The 20,014-nt window shown below is 45.0% G+C and overlaps 1 protein-coding gene and 1 long non-coding RNA gene across 4 annotated transcripts in view; one reads left to right on the top strand and one right to left on the bottom strand.

The window, feature by feature from the left end:
* LOC139074899 (uncharacterized) overlaps positions 1-12,733 on the bottom strand; it is a 37,980-nt gene extending 25,247 nt beyond the window's left edge. Inside the window, exons 1-2 of one of the 3 annotated variants that reach the window (XR_011524810.1) lie at positions 12,602-12,733; positions 6,445-6,544 (exon numbers count right to left, since the gene is read on the bottom strand). This is a non-coding gene — a long non-coding RNA (uncharacterized lncRNA). Of the gene's footprint in view, positions 1-2,619; positions 2,683-3,297; positions 3,414-6,444; positions 6,545-10,064; positions 10,175-12,601 lie in introns of those variants that run through there. The other 2 variants (XR_011524811.1, XR_011524812.1) reach the window with 2 other exon arrangements.
* Positions 11,922-20,014, top strand: part of CACNG3 (calcium voltage-gated channel auxiliary subunit gamma 3) — an 80,347-nt gene continuing 72,254 nt past the window's right edge. Inside the window, exon 1 of the mRNA XM_070568298.1 lies at positions 11,922-13,215. Within this exon, the coding sequence (XP_070424399.1) occupies positions 13,005-13,215 (211 nt within the window). The 5' untranslated portion in view covers positions 11,922-13,004. The remainder of the gene's footprint in view (positions 13,216-20,014) is intronic.

Raw genomic sequence — 20,014 nt, 5'->3', positions numbered from 1 at the left:
AGTCTCATTTGTTTATTTTTTCTTTTGTTTTCCTTGCCTAAGTAGACACGGTATTCGCTAAGATCCTTCTAAGACCAGTGTCAAAGAGTGTACTGCTTATATTTTCTTCTAGGAGTTTTATGGTTTCAGGTCTTAGATTCAAACCTTCAATCCATTCCGAGTTGATTTTTGTGTAAGATAATGGTCTGCCTTCATTCTTTCGCACATGGCTGTGCAGTTAGGAAGGCTGGACTATTTTGAAAAAATCATTCATTCATTCATGTATTCAACAAATATTTATCAAGCACCTACTATGAATCGTATGCTATTAATAAGGTAAAGCAGTGAATAAAATAGAAAAATGCTCTGCCTTCATGGAACTTTATGTTCTAGTGATTGTAAAAATAATCGGCAGAACTCAGGGTCTCCTGATCAATTTCAAGGTTAAGAACCTCAATTTTGTAATTAGCACTCACCTGTAGGAATTAAAAGCTCAACCCAGAAACAATATGATATCTGGGACTTGCTTCAAAATAATCCATTGGGGGTGCTTGCCCCACGGCTGAGTAATTAAAGTTCTTGGCCTGGGTTTGTGGATTCGGATCCCAGGCCCCGGCCTACTCCAGTCATCAGCCATGCTGTGGAGGTGTCCCACATAAAATAGAGGAAGACTGGCATGGGTATTAGGTCAGGGCTAATCATCCTCAGGCAAAAAAAAAAAAAGAAGAAGAAGAAGATTAGCAATGGATGTTAGCTCAGGGCGAATCTTTCTCACCAAAAACAAAACAAAAACAAAAACAAGATAATCCAGTGGGGAGAGGCAGTTAATGGAACACGGAGATGACATGAGATTGGGCATGAGTCAATAACTGTTGCAGTCAGCGATGGGTGGTACAAGGCCATTCGTTCATTATACTTTCCTTCCCACTTTTATGTATGTTTTTAGTTTTTTCATAATGAAAAGGTTTCTAATTCAGTCAAAATCAAAACTTCAACCTCACGTTCAATTCGAAGTCTTTCCCTCTTTTAGCCCCAGCCTGACCATGAGTCGGGGGGCTTCACAGTGGGAGAGGAGAAGGCTGGGATGTCCTTGTCTGCTTCCCCTCCTCTGTTCCTGGCTCCTCTGGGGCTGGGGTGGTGGGTAGAGGGTAAGAGGAAAAGTCTTCTTACTGAGATGGTGCCATCAGTGGTTCTCTCTTGGCTGCTGATGCTCTCTGCATTGCTGGCATCCAAATGCTGTTCTTTCGTGAGTGTGGTCCCATGGAGGAGAGTTTGAGCTCAGTTATATTCCTCCGTAATTACATGGCACTCAGTGCATCTTTACAACACCAAATCCTAGGAGTCGAAGCTGCCTTCGTGATGCCCTCTCTCCTCGCCCTGGAATGGAAGGCTGCTCCAGCCAGCCTCTTGCCTTCACGGTTCTCCAGGCAGGTATCAGGCACTAGTCTCTATGTTCATGTGTTCATGCGTGCTCCGAACCCCAGACAACACATCAATTTCTCTCAAGCACTCCCTCCAGGTGTTCTGGCCCCGCACTTTGTTCCAGGTGCCAGGCTAGAATCTCCACAGCTCAGCGAGCACTGGCCAGGGAGTGAGGAGTCAGTCCCCCGTTTTGCAGGTCCCTTATCCTTCCAATGAGCTGAGTGGACCTCTTCTCACCTGGCTTTGTAGGGAAGAGACATGCCCTCCTCCACCATGGGGATGGGATAAGAAGAGCCAGAGCACCTTCCTCCCTTGAGCCCCCAACTCATTATCCCCTCCACCCCATTGAACCCTAGTCTTCCGTCCCTACAGCCTAGTCGGGAGTCATCGGACCGAGGGCTGCAGGCCCTGTCTGGCCGTCTCCTCGTGAGCCCTGGGGAGTCACTTGGCAGCTCTTTGGCTCTGGATGCGGGAATATTTCATGCTTATTGTTTTCAGCTTTGGGGCCTTGGCCAACACTCTAAGCCGACAGGAAAAGCCCTAAACCACATCCTGTTCTGATTTTAGGAAGGTTTCCAAAGTGGTTTTAAGCCTCTTAGTTGTCTATTGAGGTGTTTATCTCATCTCTCAATAAAGACACCTTTTGAATCCCTAACTGCCTCGGGGGTCATTTTGTTTTCCTGGTGCACTAGTCTCACGGAAAGTGATTACCCACATAATAGTCAGCCTTTGTGATTCTGAAGGTGGCAGATTAAAATAAATCTCATTAAGTGAGCTGGCTTCTTGGCATCACTGTTTTATTTATAGCTGGAGCTGACGTTTATTGAGCACTCCCTACGTGCCATGCACTGTGTTAATCACTTATGTGTATTAGCACATGTAATCTTCTTACACAAGAAGAAGGTCCTATCGGCCAAAGAGATAGGTTGTATTGCTGTCCTTATTTTATTTCTGAGGAAAGAGTGACACAGAAGGGTCAAATAATTTTCTCAAGGTTACGCAGCAAGTGATGCAATTAGAGCCTGAATCCAGGTTCCACTGACTCCAAACCCCATACTCTCTATCAACGCCTTCAGCCAGGCACAAAGTACAGTGCTTGGTTGTAGATATGAGCTTCTGTCCCCCAAACCTGTTCTGGATTAGAGAAGAACAAAGCCTCTTTTTCCTAGTTCTCCTGGGGAAGTTTGTTTGTCCAGGACACCATTTGGGGTCTCTAACCTGAGTCCGGTTCCTTCGTCAGGTCTTGGGGAAAGGCCAGCGCCTCCTTCCACATATCTCAACCTAGAAGGCGGGAGGAGAACGAATGCCCTGAGGAAGCTTGGGGCCAAAGGGCTCTGCTATTTTCTTGCCATCTTCTTGGTCTCTGCCGCTATTTCTCCTCCAGGGAGCGGAGCCGAGGCTCTGATGTACCACTAACAATACAAGCTGGATCACAGCCCTCCTTGCTGCAGCCTCTCGATGCCCCCGCCACCCTCAGGAGAAAGTCGTGATCCTTAACATGCCTGGTCCAAGACGCCAACGTCTCCTCCCGAGTTAACGCAACAGCCCCCTCATCCGTCTCCTGGGCTTCACTCTTGCACCTGTAGGGTCCGTTACCCACTCAGATGGATCAGATCCATCTGGTCAGATCAGATCAGATCTGATATGGATCTGATATGGATCAGATCATGTGACTCCCCTGATTAAAATGGTGCAGTGGCTTCACATTGTTAGAGAACACCCGACTCTACTCACCCTGGCCCATTAGCTCTGTATAATCTGGCCCCAGCCCACCTCTCTGACCTCACTGACTATAATTTTTCCTCTTGTTCCTAGGATTCCCACCACAGTATCCTTTCTGTCCTTCAACAAGCCATGTTCATTCTCACAACAGGGTTGTGAGAAGGTTGTCTGTACCTGCTGATCCTTCTGCTGGGGACGTTTTCCCTAGCTCCTCTTAGGACTGACTCCTCCTGCGTGCATCGGCTTTGCTCAGCTCAGAGTCTCCTCAGAATGCCCTCCCTGACCGCACTACCTAAGCAGTCCCTCCTCCACTGCCAACACCGCTCACATCCTGTCACATGACCCACTTCTATTTTCCTCACAGCATGTGTCACTTCCTGCCCTTTTTGTTTGTTTGGGTACAGGCTCACTGGCTGTCTCTGTTACCTAGAATGTAAGTTCCTTAGGGGCATGGAACTGTTGCTCACTGCTCCGTCCTCAGTACCTACAGCAGGGCCTGGTAAACAAGCAGGTCTTAACAGATATTTGTTGAACGATCTAACGTGGCTAAAAGGCCCTGCATGACCTGGCATCCACATATCTACAGTGTTTTCTACTTCCTTCTTCTGACAAGAGCACCCTCAAATTCCTCTAAAGCATCAGTCCTTCACCCACTCTCAGGCCTCACAGATTAAGATGAAGCTCATCTTCCTCCTTGTGTGTCCAGGGACAGAAGGACAGCCCAGACCTGAAGATCAATGAGTCCCATTTCCTGGCAACCACGATTGACACAGGTGGGTGTGAACCAAATGGGTCAATGAGAAGCCAGCCCCACAACATTTTTTTAAACTGTTGGTGGAAAACAGTGCTCTTTCTTCTAGGGTTGCTTAGCTGGTAGAATGCAAGCCTGGGGTTCTTGGTACTTGAGAAGAGAGGCGGGCTGAGAATGCAGCCCGTGCAGGCGGAGACAGCGCTGGGACGGAGAGGCAGATCCTGACTGCCGTTGTCTGCAGCCCTGGATCCAGTCACTCATGAGGATATTTTAAGTCACTTTGCACTTGCAAGTCGCATGCGCTGATTGCTTGCTTTTGTTTTACGCACGTTTTATGTTGAGTTTCTGTCAACTGAAGCTTCATGACCAATAGACCACCTCTCTAATTCCGCTTCTCTTCATCTGTATAAATCGGGATTTATGTTCATCTGCTAAACTTAAAATGGGGTGAAATAAATTAGGGAGTTTGTTTTTGTCATGTACTAATAATTTTGGAGATAAACAGTCCTGGCCTGGAATGGTGGCTCCGTAATGCTATCAGAGACCAAGGCTTCTTCGATTTTATTTTATTTTCTGCCATCCCTAAACTTGTGCTTATCACCTTATGGTAACAAAAAGGCCAATCAAACTCCAGCACTGAGTTCTAGTTCCATGCAGGGTGAAAGGGAAGAGCAAAACGCAACACACGTTCCAGCAAAGTCTGAGCACCGACCCCCTTCAAGGAGATTTTCCGGAAATCCCACAGAATAACTTTTTCTCCCTCATTTTTTTATTGTGGTAAAATGTAAGTAATATAAAACTTGCCACTTAAGTGTCCAATTCAGTGGCATTAATTACATTCAATATGTTACGCAACCATCACCACTATTTCTGAAACTGTTCATCATACCAAACAAAACTTCTGCAACCATTAAACGCTAACTCTCCATTCCACTCTCCTCTCAGCCCCTGACAACCTCTAGTCTACTTGGTCTCCACGAATTTGCCTGTTCCAGGTACCTCATATAAGTGGAATGAGACAATATGTGTCTTTTTGTGACTGGCTCCTTTCACTTAGCATAATGTCTTCAAGGTTCATCCGTGTCGTAGCGTGTGTCCAAACTTCATTCTTTGTACGGCTGAATAATATTCCATTGTGGGTGTATAACACGTCTGTTGATCCATTCGTCTGTTCATGGACACTCGGGTTGTTTCCATCTTTGGCTATAGTCCACAAAACAACTTTTAATTACATTTTATTGGTCAGAATTTTGTTACAGGTCCGCCCTTCTCTTCAAGGAGAGTTGAAAATGTAATTTTCTTTCGACTAGACAGAGAGCGTTCCCAATCACAATTGGAGTTTTATTAGTTAAAAAGAAATGAAGAAAGGCTATTAGGTGAGCAACTAGCAGCCTCTGCAACAGTTCACCCCTTTGCCAGCAAATATCTTTCCATACACAGAACACATCCACCTTTTTCCAAAGAAGACAATGACAAAGACGCGCCTCTTCAGAGGGTAGGATTTCTGGGCAATGTGCAGGCCTCTTTGGCATGTCTGTAGGTGTCTTTTCTTGGTCTAAACTAAAAGATAACTTACTTGCTACCAGCACACCCATTAGTCAATTATGCAGATAGAACCAGATAACCAGTAAGAGGTCCTTTTTTTCTGGTGAGGAAGATTAGCCCTGAGCTAACATCTGTTGCCAATCTTCCTCTTTTTTTTTTTTCTTGGTGAAGAAGATTGGCCCTGGGCTAACATCTTTGCCAATTTTCCTCTGTTTTGTATGTGGGACACTTCCACAGCATGGCTTGATGAGCAGTATGTAGGCCCACGCCCTGCATCTAAACCCACAAACCCCAGGCCACTGAAGCAGAGCATGAGAACTTAACCACTACACCACTGGGCCAGCTCCATGAGGTCCTTGTAAAAGCAGAGACTGAGGTACACATAGCATCCACAGGTTTGTAGAAATGATCAACCCAACTGAGCAGGAATAACAAAATTTCTCTTTTCTGAGAATGAAAGAAGTTTCCTGGCTAGCAAGGAGGAACTCCCTTATCCATTACTTTCCCTCATGCTTCTATCTGCCTTCTGGAAGATTCTTCTTTGTCCTTCTTTCTCCCTGGACTCATCTAAGATGGAATTGGGGGAGGGCAATCTTCCTATTTGGCTGTGGAATCTTTTAGGGGTTTACCTGTTTAGGGGTTAATAGTCACTGGTTGCTACATATCAAGCTTGGGAAGTATTTGGCAATATAGTTCCTCCAAAAAGCCAATAGGTTTCCAATATTGTCTGGAAGAGTATTCATGGCCAAACGTCTCATCTGTACGTAGTATTCAAGCACGAAGAGTCTGCCACACTAACCCACGTTACACTCCAGCCATCCTAAACTTCTTTCATTCCCTCCAACTCCTCACGCCCCAGGGCTTTGAACATACAAGTCCCACAGCCTAGAACACAGCTTCCCCTGCTCTTGTCTGCTCATCTTTAAGGGTTTTGATTAAATGGGACTCCCTCTGTGAAGCCTTCCTTGATGACCTTCAATGGCATTCATTGTCCCTCACCTGCACTTCCCCAGCAGAGCACTTACCAACCCTCCTTGTTGTCTTAGATGCAGTTCCCCAGAAGCAGAGCCTGAGGCAGGGATTCAGAGGCGGCTGACTCTTAGGAGGAGTGATCTTTAGGAAAACCTGTAAGGGAGTACGGGAAACAGTATAAGGAAGGGCAGTGATTCTCCACTTGTGATTTCCCAAAGGAGCAGCATTAGCGTCACCTGGGAACTTGCTAGAAATGAAAAGTTTCAAGAGCTACCCTAGAAACTCTGCAAGGGAAACCCAGGAATCTGTCATTGAACCAGCCTTTTAAGTGATTCTGATGCACCCTAAAGTTTGAGAACCGCAGAGTAAGGGGCCAGAGTCAAACAAGGATGTGATCCCAGGCAAAGTCCAGCCTTGGCCTCACCCACAGATGACTCTGGAGCATAAATTGTACCGCTAAGTTGTCCCCGCCTCTGACAAGAGGGCAGCCTTTTGCACGCCTGTATCAGCCACTCATTGACTACAGGCTTCCCCTGGGGGAGAGGCTGGTGGTTCCTTGGGTGAGGCAGCTCTTATCAGCTGAGAGCAATTTTCCCAAGAAGGGGCAGCCGAGGGCAGGGAGAGGGGTGGGGAGGTTAGGGTTGAAGGAGCAAATGCACCCATCCAGGAAGGGGGATCTGGGCATTTGTGGGGTACCAGCAGCATTTACTACCATTGTTCTTAGTTGTTCATTACTTCCATCCTTGCCACCAGACTGAGAGTTCCGGTGATCCAGAACAAGTTTTTTCCTGCTTATTATTGACTCTTCAGTGCCTAGCACAGTATGTGAACGATAAAAACCATTTACGCAATTAACTGATTAATCAAATACTAATTGAGTGCCTACTATATCTTGAGCACTGTTTCAGGGGCTCGTCACTTAGACACGAACAAGACAAAGCACCCAGCCTCACGGAATTCTTTGCTCTCGTTGGGGAGATGACAATAAACACAAAAACATTATATACATGCATATGTACATATGTGCACAGGTACATAGGATAATGTCAGATATTGATAAATGCTATGGAGAAAAACAAAGCAGAGTGAGAGGACAAGGGGAAGTATGGGGTGTTATTTTAGATGGAGCAGTCAAAGAAGGATTCTCTGAGAAGGTGACATTTGAGCTGGGATATGAATGATATGAGGAATCAAACCAGGAGAACATCTGGCGGCAGCAACTTTTATGTAAATTCAAAGTTATTTCAAAATAAAAGTTTGTTTATAAGAAGAATATCTCAGGGAAGTGCATTCCAAACCCAGAGAATAGACGGATGAATCACAGGAAACACCTGGCATTTCTATACTGATAAAGCAGGAGGTGGCTGCGAGAGATGGACAGGTGGCAGGCTGCTTACTGTTTTCATTTATTTTTTAATTAACTTTAAACATTTATCAGAGTATACATGCACAGATTTAAAAAAATCAAAGGGGCTGTAATGAAAAGCAGCTGTCCTGGTCCCAGTCCAGTCTCTCTCCCCAAAGGTATCCACGGTGACTGCTTCTGCCTTAGTGTAGCTCACTTCACCCCAAGTATAGTTGTAGAACATTTTTGGTTCCTTTATTGGTTTCCTTTGTAACTTTCAATAGCATCTTCAAACCTCTAGCTCTCCTTCCATCAGCTGTGGACAGCATATCTTGCTGTTGCCTTTGTAATATCAGGACGCTGCACCCCTGCCATCCTTCCCCACCTTGCACTACCCAACTTCTATCCTCACCCTAGACAGTAGGAAAAGAACTTGCAAGCACTTGGGTGAGATAGGATAGGGGTTTTCAGAGACTGAAAGAACGTTAGTAAGGCTAAAGTTTAAATAATAATGTGACGATGTGTTTTATAACCGTATTTGGCTTTCAATGCTTTTTCTATAGATTGCATCTAAAAGTAGAAAACTATTAACTAGACCATGTGAAAACATCAAGGGGAAATTACAAGATGGGAGGCACTACATCACTTTGTCTACGTCTGCTTGGTTTTCACCATCTCCTTGACTTATACCCATGTGGGTGCCTCAGAAGAGTTTTTCTCTTTTAACCTATGTCCCTCGGAAGAAGAGCATAGACAAAGGTGAGGCTGGTTTGGTACCACTGACACCCAGCTCAGTTCTGCTTCTGGCAGAGAGCTCAAATATCTTCAGAGCCCCTAAATCCTGCCATGTCATCTTCTCATTCATGATCATGTTTTACTGCTGAGCACCTGGGCGTCATCAGAGTGGCTCCAAAATCGAATCACATGGAAGTTTCATAGTTGTCTCTTGAGATCTCATGGAAATTCCTCCTACTCTGAAAAGTGTCATCCCTTCTCCAACTCACAGCTCACAGGGGCTTGTCCCAATAGCCGTGTTTGTGCTACATGACCCTGTCTCTGTGACCAACTGGTTGGGCCAGGAAGTGGTACATGACACAATCAGTTTGTCTCTCCTGGAAATTTAGAATTCAGATTAAAACTGCTCAGTTTAGTCTCTTGGATAGAAAAAACACGAAAACTCAAAATCTAGCTTCCATCTTGAGAATCAAAGAGTAAAGAAAGCAAAACAATCTTTTTCAACTAAAAACATGAAAAGAGGCAGAGATAAAAATGGAGTGACTCTCAAGACTCCTGATGGCTTTTATTGCCTGATTTCATTTCCTTGACGAAACCTGATTGTGTCTTTGCCCAAAGTTTCCTTGAAACCCCACCATATCCTTATACCAAATCCCCCCATTAAATTAGCTCCAGTGAGTTTCTGCTACTTACAGTCAAAATGTACTAACAAAATATCCCCTACTCTGTAACGGGCTCCTTGTGGCATAGGAACCACACCTTCGTATTCTCCAAAGTGCGAATCAGAATGCCTTGTACGTAGTAGGCACTCAAGAAGCGTTTATTGAGTTGAATCAGATGTCAGCACCCCTTCGTAAATGACACAACAGCTTCCAGGGAGCAGTGACCCCTCCTCCTGAGGTGAGGTTAACTCGGATGTATGAGAGGATGAACAGAAAAAAGCACGGACGCACCATGCCAGCTACCCTACCGGCTAAGAGTCCGACCGAGGAAAAAAAGAAGAAGCCGTAACAAGAGAATCAAACGTCAGTTTTAAGCTGTCTGAATGCCTCCCAGTCTCCCGCCACGTTAGTAGGATCAGAGAAGATCGTCAGCAGACACAGAAAAAGTCTGGCTCCATCACTATGAGAAGAGAGAGTGCTTTGAATCTCTTGGGTCCCTGATTGATCTGGTGAAAGAGCCCTCTGGTGGTGAAAATGAGCAATTACATCTAGGCTTAGACGCTGATTCTACGCACCTCTGTACACACACCTACACATTCAATTGAATGAAAGGATGAGGTCACCCCCTAGTAAGTGGGGAGGCACCATTGGGAGCTGACTGACGGCCTCCCTGCCTCCGCACACCCACTCCAGTCAGGTGTTCTGACTTGCTCCAAATGCAGGTTCAGGACTCCCCACACTCTGTGAGCAGCTTTGGCCAGGGCAGGTCTTGCAAAGGATCATCCTGCCTCACCATGTCAAAGGCTCAGCATAAAGCTTCATTCTTGTCACATGCGTCCCTTTCTCTCCTTCAGAAAAATTGTCCACATCCTGACCCATGATTTTCACCTTCATCTTCCCAAGCTCTCCCCCCAACCCCGCACTGTCCTACCTGGAGACCTGATTCCTTCTGCTGGACCTCCCGGGCACCACACCTTGTCTGTGGGGCCTACACTACAGAGCTGAGGAGGTGGAGACGGAGCTGCTGTTGTGTTACTGTGGGTCTGCTGAAGGCAGTGACTGGAGCATACTCTCCCTACGGCCCAAAGCCCATTGACGTTCCACCGACACGGTCCTGATTTGAGAAAAGACATTTCTCACCCTTATCGGAGTAAGTGAAGAAACAAACAGATCCTTGAATGGCTGTTTTGGTCATTATTAATTATTTCATGTTATTTAAATATCTGAGGGGGAAGGAAGGAAAATTCCACTCATTTAATAATCCCTCCCAACAGAGACCCACTTCACCTCCATGTTACATATGGCTTTTTCCTTAAAGATAAATAAACAAACAAAAAAATAAATAATCAAGGCCGGACACTTTATTGAGAAGGAAGTTTTCTTTTTAGGAAAGGAAGAACACTTAAGTAACTTATATAGAAGGCTTTGTATACTTTCCCCCATTATTTCCTGTCATTCTTCAGGGGCATGGCTAGTGTGGCTCTGGTCCCAAGTTTATCTGTTCCATTTTGGTTGTGTGGCAAATTTACAACATTTCTACTTCCTGCCCACAAATCAATGGACCATGACACATGCATATGCAATTAAATGAATATAAGTGCACAAATTGACAGTATACATATACACAGGCAGGTAGACCCACACATGCACAGAGCGATGCATCTGCAGCAAACATAGCCACATGGCTCACAACATTGCATGCAGGCACAGACACGTATTTGCATACCTGCTTCACTTCAACAAATTCGCAGGTACTCAGAGCTCGTAACTAAATTGGACACAGCACAGGTAAACATTCAAACACAATACACCATGACTATATCTTCAAACCTATGCATGAAAGTGCGTATATGTCTAATACCAAGAACCAAATCTTCAAGTGAGTTTAACACCAAAGAAAAAGTAGCAAAGTCACTGAGAAGTTGTGAGCTGCATTTGGGAACTCTTCAATACGTTGCTGCTACTCACTCATCTGTAAGGAATCTCTCAGACTGACAGCCAGAGATGACACCAGGGGACTATATGTGTTTGAGTTTACCTCCCATTATATTTTTGTCCAGTTAAATAACATTCAAACATGACAGTTGGTTATGGACACATCTCAGGGACTGCAGAAACAGCCCAAGCAACCTCAATTCCAAAGACCCAGCCTCTGGGCATCTGTTCCATCATGCTGTAGGAAAAAAATAATATTAAAGGCGTTCTGTGGACTGTCCTTAGTCAACTCAGTGTGACTCATGGCTGTGCCAGAATGCATAGTAACAAAAATTGGCTTAAACGCTGTTTTGCAACACTGACTATTTCGAAGGGAGAGTCTCACTAGCTTTCAGGTGTGCAGTGGCATGTGCACTTTGGACTAACAAGGAGAGCAGACCTAACTTCACCTGCCTCCTAGTCTAACTGAGACAAGGATTTTAACAAATGAATATCCCAAGCACCCTTGGAAAGAATCTGACATTTTTGGTGGCTCTCCCGCCTTTAATCTATCGCCTCCGCACCCCCAAATGTAGGGATATTAATATATATGTGAATTCAGAGACCGGTACTCACACCCCTTTGCCCCAAATCCCTGCTATGTGTACAACAGAGTCTATATACGTTTAGCTCCTTCTGTCTTTTAGGAATACACAATCATGTATATGAACAGTTCCGGCTCTGATCTGAGCACGTTGTCTCCGGTGTAAACCAGAGCTCCAGAGAAAGGAGGGTAGACATATTGGTTTGTTTTCTGGGGAACCAAATTGAGATAGACTATACACAGATGTGCCTGTGAGAACACTTTTTGCCCGCCCAAGTGAGACATAGAAACGTCGCCCGGAGTCGCCGGTCCCTTTAAGAAGACTCGGTCTTCCCCATGGGCTCCAGCAGCGCCCGCAGCAAAAGGCAAACTTGCCTGGCTCATTGGTGGGGGGAAACGCCGCGTTGGGTGGGAGCGAGAGAGCCCCAGAGTGCGCTGCGGGCTTCTTTCCCCTTCCCCTTTCCTTAACCCTTCCGGGAGCGGAGGAACGGAGCTGTGCTGCAGCGCCAAGGAGCCGGGGCGCTGACTACCCTCGGCTCCCGAAACTTTGCGCGGAGCGTGGGCTTGACTAGGCAGAGCCGAGCCGGCTGGCTGGTCTGGGAAGGGACGGGGGGAAGGGCATGGGGGAGGACCGACCCTTCAGCACCCCAGGTCTCCAGGCCGGGCGCTAGAAAGGCGGGGGTGCAGCAGCAGCAGAGAAGCTGTCCCTTCAGCACCACGGACCTTTGCCCTCCGGTGAAACCGTCCGGCCCCCGCCCCAGGACTGTCTTTTCTCCAGTTTGAGCGGGGGTGTCGGGAGCAGGCGGAGAGCTTTCCTGGGTGGCTGGGGAAGCAATGAACACTCTTCTCAGCGACTCGCCTCCCAGCAGTGCTATTTTTTGCCATCCGCCCTCACCCCCAGCACACGCGCTCGCACACAAACGCACGCACGCACACACACACACACAGACCTCTCTGGATTTCTTTGCCTTGAGTCTCCTGGGGCTGTGAGGAGCCAGGCGCATCTCAAACCGAGCTGGCATCTTCAGGCTCTGGAGCCATGCCCTGCACGGACCCTCATCCTTACCAAGCTCCTGAGGAATGAAAGGAACCCAGGGACCCTCAGAAAGCAGCAGTGATGTGGACCAATCCCCTGGAGCCTGCACCCTTCCGAGGGCCATAGGCGACCCAGAGAACAAGACAGAGCTCCTGACAGGAAATCCCAGCTTTCCCAAAGTCCCTGTGGATGCTGACAGAAGGAGACTCGGATTTTTGGAAGCGCCTGTGCTAGGTTATCCAGCTGCAGAGTGATTTTCCCCTCTGGCATTGAAGCTCCCTCTGCACCCCCAGCCATCCAGAGTACCATGAAGAATTATGAGGATGTGTGACAGAGGTATCCAGATGTTGATCACCACTGTGGGAGCCTTCGCAGCTTTTAGTTTAATGACCATTGCAGTGGGCACGGACTACTGGTTATATTCCAGAGGTGTGTGCAGGACTAAATCTACAAGTGATAATGAAACCAGCAGGAAGAATGAAGAAGTAATGACCCATTCGGGGCTGTGGAGGACCTGCTGCCTAGAAGGTATTTGCAAATTCCTCTTACTGGTCCCAAATAATCCAGTTTCTGATATTCTGATGTTCCAGTGGGTGTTTGGGAGATGGAGGCAGTGATAAGGAAAGAGGAATAGCTCAAATTATTGCTGAGAACGTGCAGATGTCCAGACTGTTCCCAGCAAGACGAATGCTGTGTGGAATGAAGGGGTTGAGTCTTGTTGATTGTTTTTTGTAAAAGCTTCATGAGATGAGATTTTGTGGCACTCTAGGCAGCTTCTGCAGTTGACAAAAGTCTTCTAATCCAAAATCCTTAGGCATATTGTGAACCGCTCTGGTCTCTGGCTTGAGATGGGTCTTTGGCTATGCTTAAATTGCATTTTGGAGGGGAAGGAGAGGGAGGGAGGGGGAGGGAGGCTGAGAGGGAGGGGGGACAAGAGAGAGAGTGAGAGAGACAGAGAAAGAGAGAAAGAATGAGAGTCCCTGACCTAGACTGGCACACTTTGAGCTATTTCCTTATTTCTCAACACAGTCTTATCAGTTTCTTCTGAGTTTGGTTTAACCAGATATTTCCATGAACTTCCATTACCAACCAGTTCTAGACTAACATGTGTGAACCCCTACATGAACACACAGACATTTTAAGAAAACGTCCTTATTAATACATCTTTCGCTATTTGGGATCAAAACAAAACCGAAGTCTTGGTGCTTAGAATCCACCTGTCTTCTTTCCTAAATCATCCCCAAAGCCCAACAAATATATTTCGATGATATTTACATGAGGTGGATTCTCCAAGAATCGAAGCCTGTCACTTCTAATGTTAAAAAATGAGAATTTGTTCTAAGTTATAATGAAGAGGACGGACCAATTTTAGAATGCCAAGCTCCTGGGTATCCTTTCTCCCTATAAAACTTGCTTTCACTACACCAGGAGTCATTCTCAGCATCACAGGCAATGCCTGGATGTCAGTGGGAGAAAACAGAAAGACAGAGAAGAAAAGCAAAGTTCTTTGGAGCCTATGTACCTGAGAGAAGACACTCTCAGATCAGAGGGGATTAGAGGGGCAGAAGGGAGTTTTCTCAGGTTTCTGGGGAATCTGTGAAGCTGGTCACAGTGATGGGCAAGGAAACCTGGGTTTTCTGTATGCTCCCGTCCCCTGCTTGTCATTGGTTCTCCATGCTTACAGCCCACTGGCTGGCATTTGTCAGGGCTTCTTGAGAACTTGCATTTATGTAAATCACTTAGGAAATCATGCTATGACATCACTTGCTAGTGTAATATTGCGTCATCCCCTGGCCTCCTTCCCATGTCCTGACACTCTGAACAACTGCTCTCCTGAGTGTAGCACTACTACAATTGATTGTGTTTGCAAGGCAAATTTGCAACTGGTGGGAAGCCCAGGTAGGAAAGAACTACATTCAATGCAACAAGGATCTCTGTACTTGAAGTCGAAAGACCTGGTTAATCCTGCAACCTATCTGTGTGACCTTGGCAAAGACTCTTACCCTCTCTAACCCTCAGTTTAGTAATCTGGGAAATGATTAGTTTGGAGTAGGTAGTCTTGAATTAGCACTACCCAAAGCTTATATTGTATCCAGCATACTGATGGAAATTCTAGAATAATTCTTTCCTAAACATTGACAAAAATCTGCTATTTGTGATCAGTTATGGTGAAGTCATTTACCTTAGGGAAATTCCATAATTCCCTTTCCTGTACTGACAATAAGGACTTGAATAATCTTTTGTGAAGCAGTGATTTGGTGGGTGATTTGATGGCTACATGGTTCTAGGAATGGCATAAAAAATCTGAAGCTCTTCCCAAGCTCAAAGTGGCACATATGTAGACCATGTTTTAGTAATTTCCAATTCTTTTGCCTCATGGAACCAAACCTGAGAATGCACAATTAAACACCAATTTCGGCTCCCCCTCTTAGGGCCTAAAATTCCTGAACCCTTGCTCAGAATTTCTCAACTGAGGGTTTCTCTTTTCTCCAACATCATGTCCTACACCCACAGTTTGTACAAGGAATTGGAACCGCACTCGGGCATTCTGTGGGCTCAGTGGGAGAAGTGAGAATTTGAATCAAGAAGGAATCAGATGACTCTAAGATATGTTCTTGGTCATGTGAACTCTTTTGAGAAAATTTGTTGCAGTCTCCATGCAATTTGGCCCAGCTAATTTTTTTTTAACATATTTTGAAGTATTAAATATAGTAAGATGCATGAACTTTAATGAATCCCAATGATTTTTTAGCTATGCTTATACCCATATAACCAGCACTAGATGGACCTGGCTGAAATCTGAGGCCAAGATTTTTCCTCATGTACTGAATACATCAAGTGTTCAAGGAATTTGCAGGAGCCTCTGATTTCTGCATGGGGAGACATATGCAGTAGGCAGCATTCATACGTTGCTGGAATGAAGGTACAGCCATCTCTCATTCAGTATCTCCTCTCTCCCAGAGCCTCAACATCCTCATTTTTCTGGTCCTTTAACGTCAAAGGATAGTGGGGGGTCTTGTAGCTCAATTTTCTTTGATATCAAATTAGAAGAGTTAGTTCATTTACACTTTTTAAGAGCCATGAGAGAATGTGGCTATTTTGTTCAAAAGAAGAGAATGCTCAGGAGGGACATGACAGCTGCCTGCAAACGTCTGAAGGGTTGTCATACTGAAGAGAGATTCGAAATGTTCTGTGTGGCCTCGAGGGGTAGAAGGAGGAGCTAGAGGAAAACAGTTTTACCTTAATATAAGTAACTACCCAATGTGGAATGGGAAGCTTTAAGAGGTTATGAGTTCTCCACCACCAAAGATATTCAAGTATAAGACAACTACATCAATTGTTTCCAAACTTGGCTAGTCATCAGAATCACGTGAGGAACTTTAAAAAATAGACGATCAGGCCCCTCAACTGGGTTCCCTGCTGCCATAGGTCTGCGGTGCATCACTGGAATCTGGATTTTCTAAAAGTCCTCCAAGCAATTATGATGTTAAAGCCACTATGCACTGAGAATTTACAATAGGCCTGGGAGCGACTACATGTGTTAAAAAGGATCACATTGCTCAAGTGAGAGAGAGGATGTTTCCAGTTTTCATTTCTATAACTCACCAAAATGTCCTCTACATTTAGCACTTACTATGTGCTGGAACTGCTCTAAGAATTTTGAAAAATTACCCCCTTCATCTTCAAAGGAGCTCAATGTTGTAGGTATTGTTATTATCCTTGTTTTATAGGTGAGGAAACTGAGGCCTAAAGAAGTCATATGACTTGCCCAAGGTCACATACATAACCCAGCAGGCAGTACTTCACCTAAGCCGTGTTAGGCGAAGAGCATTTGCTACACAACATTACTTCATGCTCTGCTGGATAGGTTGCTACTGGTACAGACATTAGCTTGAGAATGCCCCGACACATGGGTTTTTCCATTCAGAAGCCCCAGAGCCCAGAATACCCAGCATGCCTGTGCAGTGTCTGCAGGGGTGCAGGAGCCACCAGACAGGCACAAACTCAGAGGCAGCAAAGGACACGCTTTGAATGAGAAAACAATCGACCTATGTAGAGACACCCACACTGAGAAACCAAAACGCATGCCTGACTCATTATCTGGAAAGCATGCAAGGCATTCACAAAGTGGTGCCCCAACCTGCTGCGTGTTTTCAATGGCAGCGTTTGAATTTGAATGAGAACACGTTCAAAATGTGATTCTCTCATTAAGAGGACCTCTTGAAGTCCCAGATACAATCAAAGGGATGTATTTAGATAGTGGGAAAACCACAGGCCTAGTAGCAAGAGACCCTGTGTACTAATCACATTTCTGTCACTAAGAGTAATGCGAATTGTGCGTGTTATTTTCCTCATCTGGACCTCTGTTTACCCAATTCTGAAACCAGGGCTTCAGCTAAGATTAGATTAGGAAGGAAAAAATCCATATGTTCACGTGGACTAGGCAGATAATTTAAAGTGTGAAACAAGCATTTCACAGTCCTCTTAACTCAGTTCTATGGGAGGAAAAGTAACAGTGCATTTGAGAAGATAGAAGAAACTTGGTCTCAATATGGGGGCAATAGAGAGTGACACGGACTGCGGCAAATTGGAGAGCACCAGCCCCATCTGAGGGACAACTCCTACTTAGCTGGAATTGATTTTTACCCTGGGGAAACCAAATTTGGCTCAATATTCCAAATTTTAAAATGCCAGATGTAGAATTTTGATTTTTAAAATGTGGGCGACTAATTCAACTTTTAAAAAACACAGTGCCAGCCAAACCAAACTCACCCTGTAGCTGAATTTGACCCATGGATGGCCAGTTTTGTGCCCTGGAAATTATCTAAATGGCCTTTTTATTCCAAATTTCTGATAGTTTCATATTTGATTCCTGAATTGCTCTTCATTAGCCAATATTTACTTTTTCTATTCATTAAAAAAAATGCCTACTAAGAAAAGAAAGCCCATTTAGGATTTTAGGACAGGGAACTTAAAATTCTAGAATAGAGCTTCAATAAACTGCTATTTCTGCTACAGATGGGCCTGGATGACATCAAACATCTGGCTGAAAAACTGAAAAAAATATCCAGTCATTAGAAGTTCCCCCATATTTCCCAATCTCCAGATGGTTGACTTTTTCAGCCAGATGGGGTTCCAGCTTTATTTATGTGTTCAGAAGCCTTTGGGGAAGCTGCAAAGATGTGGTTGAGGACAAGGGGGAGAGAAGGTCATGATATTGGTTGAGTATTTCCCACGTGTCAAGCCCAGCACTAGGTGCTTTCAAATACACTAACTCATAATTTTCATATCTCCTAGTAGAATATAAACTCGATAAGGACAGCAATTGTCTGTTTGGGGCACTGCTGCATCCCTGGAGCTTAGAAGCAGTACCAATAGTCACTTCTGCTCCTCCCATCCTAGGTCTGATGCTGTTCCTTCCCTTAGACGTGGATGCAGAACGCATCAGAACTCTCTTATTCTCTTCCCTACTCCTGACCTTCTCCCTATTCTTTTCCCTGCCCTCTTCTTCCTTGTCCGTAAAGCCCAAGAGGCAGAGAGAAGGGAGAAACGGGCTGGAGTCTTAAGGCAGGATGGGGGTGAGTGACCATGACTGTGTTTGTGGGGCAGGTCAGGATTGGGAAGGTGGCAGAGGTTGGGGTGTGAGCATGACTAACATTCAGCCAGAACATGTCCATATAGCCACACTGAATTTTAAAAGGTGGAAATACTTCTCTACCTGTTGGTAAACAGCATCTGGCCCAAGTCCTCCACTAGCCCCCTGCACCATCTTGCTCCAACCCTATGGGAGCATCCATCCTGAGCGGCTGGTCTTGTGTCCTACTGGTGGTTTAATATTTTGAATCTTACTCCTACTTGTGTCATCACTGGTGGAAAAGACCTACTCCTCTTCTTTCTACCTCAAACCCAGCCCTCGAGAATCTGACGTTAGGATTATATCCATCTTAGGGAAGTAGATGCCTTGAAAATACTTTTGTTTGCTTCATCATTTGAAATTTTATCTTCTGGATTAGAATAAAGGCAAGTGATCTGTATTCCAAAGTTGGGTGACCAGTGTGGATTATTAACATGGGTGACGAGTGTGGGTTACTAGCATGAGTCAAGAAAAAATAAAAAAAGAAATCAGGCAAAAAGATGATTATGTCCTTTTAACTTTCCCATAGAGCAGTGTCTAACAGGCTTGCGTAAGAGGTCATTTGATTTTCCAGGAGAATGTAACTTTGTGTGACTTTGCTGTTATTATAGATTCGGGGCCAGTTGTATAGTTAGATGTTTGCATGTAGAAAACTTGGGAAGACACAATAAATTGTTTCTTCAGTAGAGGTGCAAATGATTTCCGTTCATTAAAGGAGATAACTTTAAACCTTGTGGCTTTATTGCCCACCCCCTAGGACATTAATCCATTTTATATCTAACTTAATCTTATTTCAGAATTTTTTCCTGAAAAAATATAGATCCTTCTTTGAACCAGTTTTGTCATTCTGCTGGTTCCCTCAGTGATGAGTTAAATAAAACTTGACATGAACTCACTTTGTATTTTAGGAAAATTATGTTTTAAACAATTTGAAAATTATACTCAGACTTGTGGAAGTACCCTCAATGAAACCAACGTTTCTGAAATTAAAGAGAAGCCTAGTAAACTCTAAGCTTGTTTTTCTTCTTCTCCCCTTTCCACAACCCTGCCAGAGCCCACTTTTTCAATGTAGGAGCAAACGGGCCGTTAATAACTCATGAGAGACCGCAGGGAATATCGGGTAACAGCAGGGGCTGTGGGGTCAGGCGGACCTGGCTTCTTACCCGGATCCTGCTGTTTACTGGCTGCAAGACTTTGGAAGTTTTTTTAATCTCTGAGACTTAATCTCCGAGATTCACAAGAGTTTCCTCATCTCTAAAATGGGGAAACACAAGTAGAAGGCACTTTCAACTCTTTCTCTTCTAGTTCTTCTTGTGGTTCTTTCATTCCTTCATACCTCTAAATAATATGTGGACCGTTAGTTCTTGATTCATTCTGGACAATATCCACTTGCTAAGGCAAATGATAAGTTAGCTTTCTTATACCAGTGCTTGTCTTCCTCCCAATACTTGTAGTTCCTAAGTGAGTTGCCTGTGGCTCCAAGAAGAATCATTCATAAAGCTTGAGGGTGCCTGGAAGAAAGAGAGACTGGCATCTCTCTCCTGGATTTGACACTTGCTCAGGCAGCACAGCTGCTCATCTGCTCATGTGCCTACCTCAGCAAGGGAGTTGGGCAGAAACACCAGGGCTGAGAGAGGAAACGGCAACCAGGCAGGCTGTTTGGAATGGGGATGTTCTGGGAGTTGAGTAGAT

Source organism: Equus przewalskii, chromosome 12, assembly GCF_037783145.1.
Source record: "Equus przewalskii isolate Varuska chromosome 12, EquPr2, whole genome shotgun sequence".
NCBI classification, from domain to species: domain Eukaryota; kingdom Metazoa; phylum Chordata; class Mammalia; order Perissodactyla; family Equidae; genus Equus; species Equus przewalskii.
This window is presented reverse-complemented; position numbering and strand designations above follow the sequence as displayed.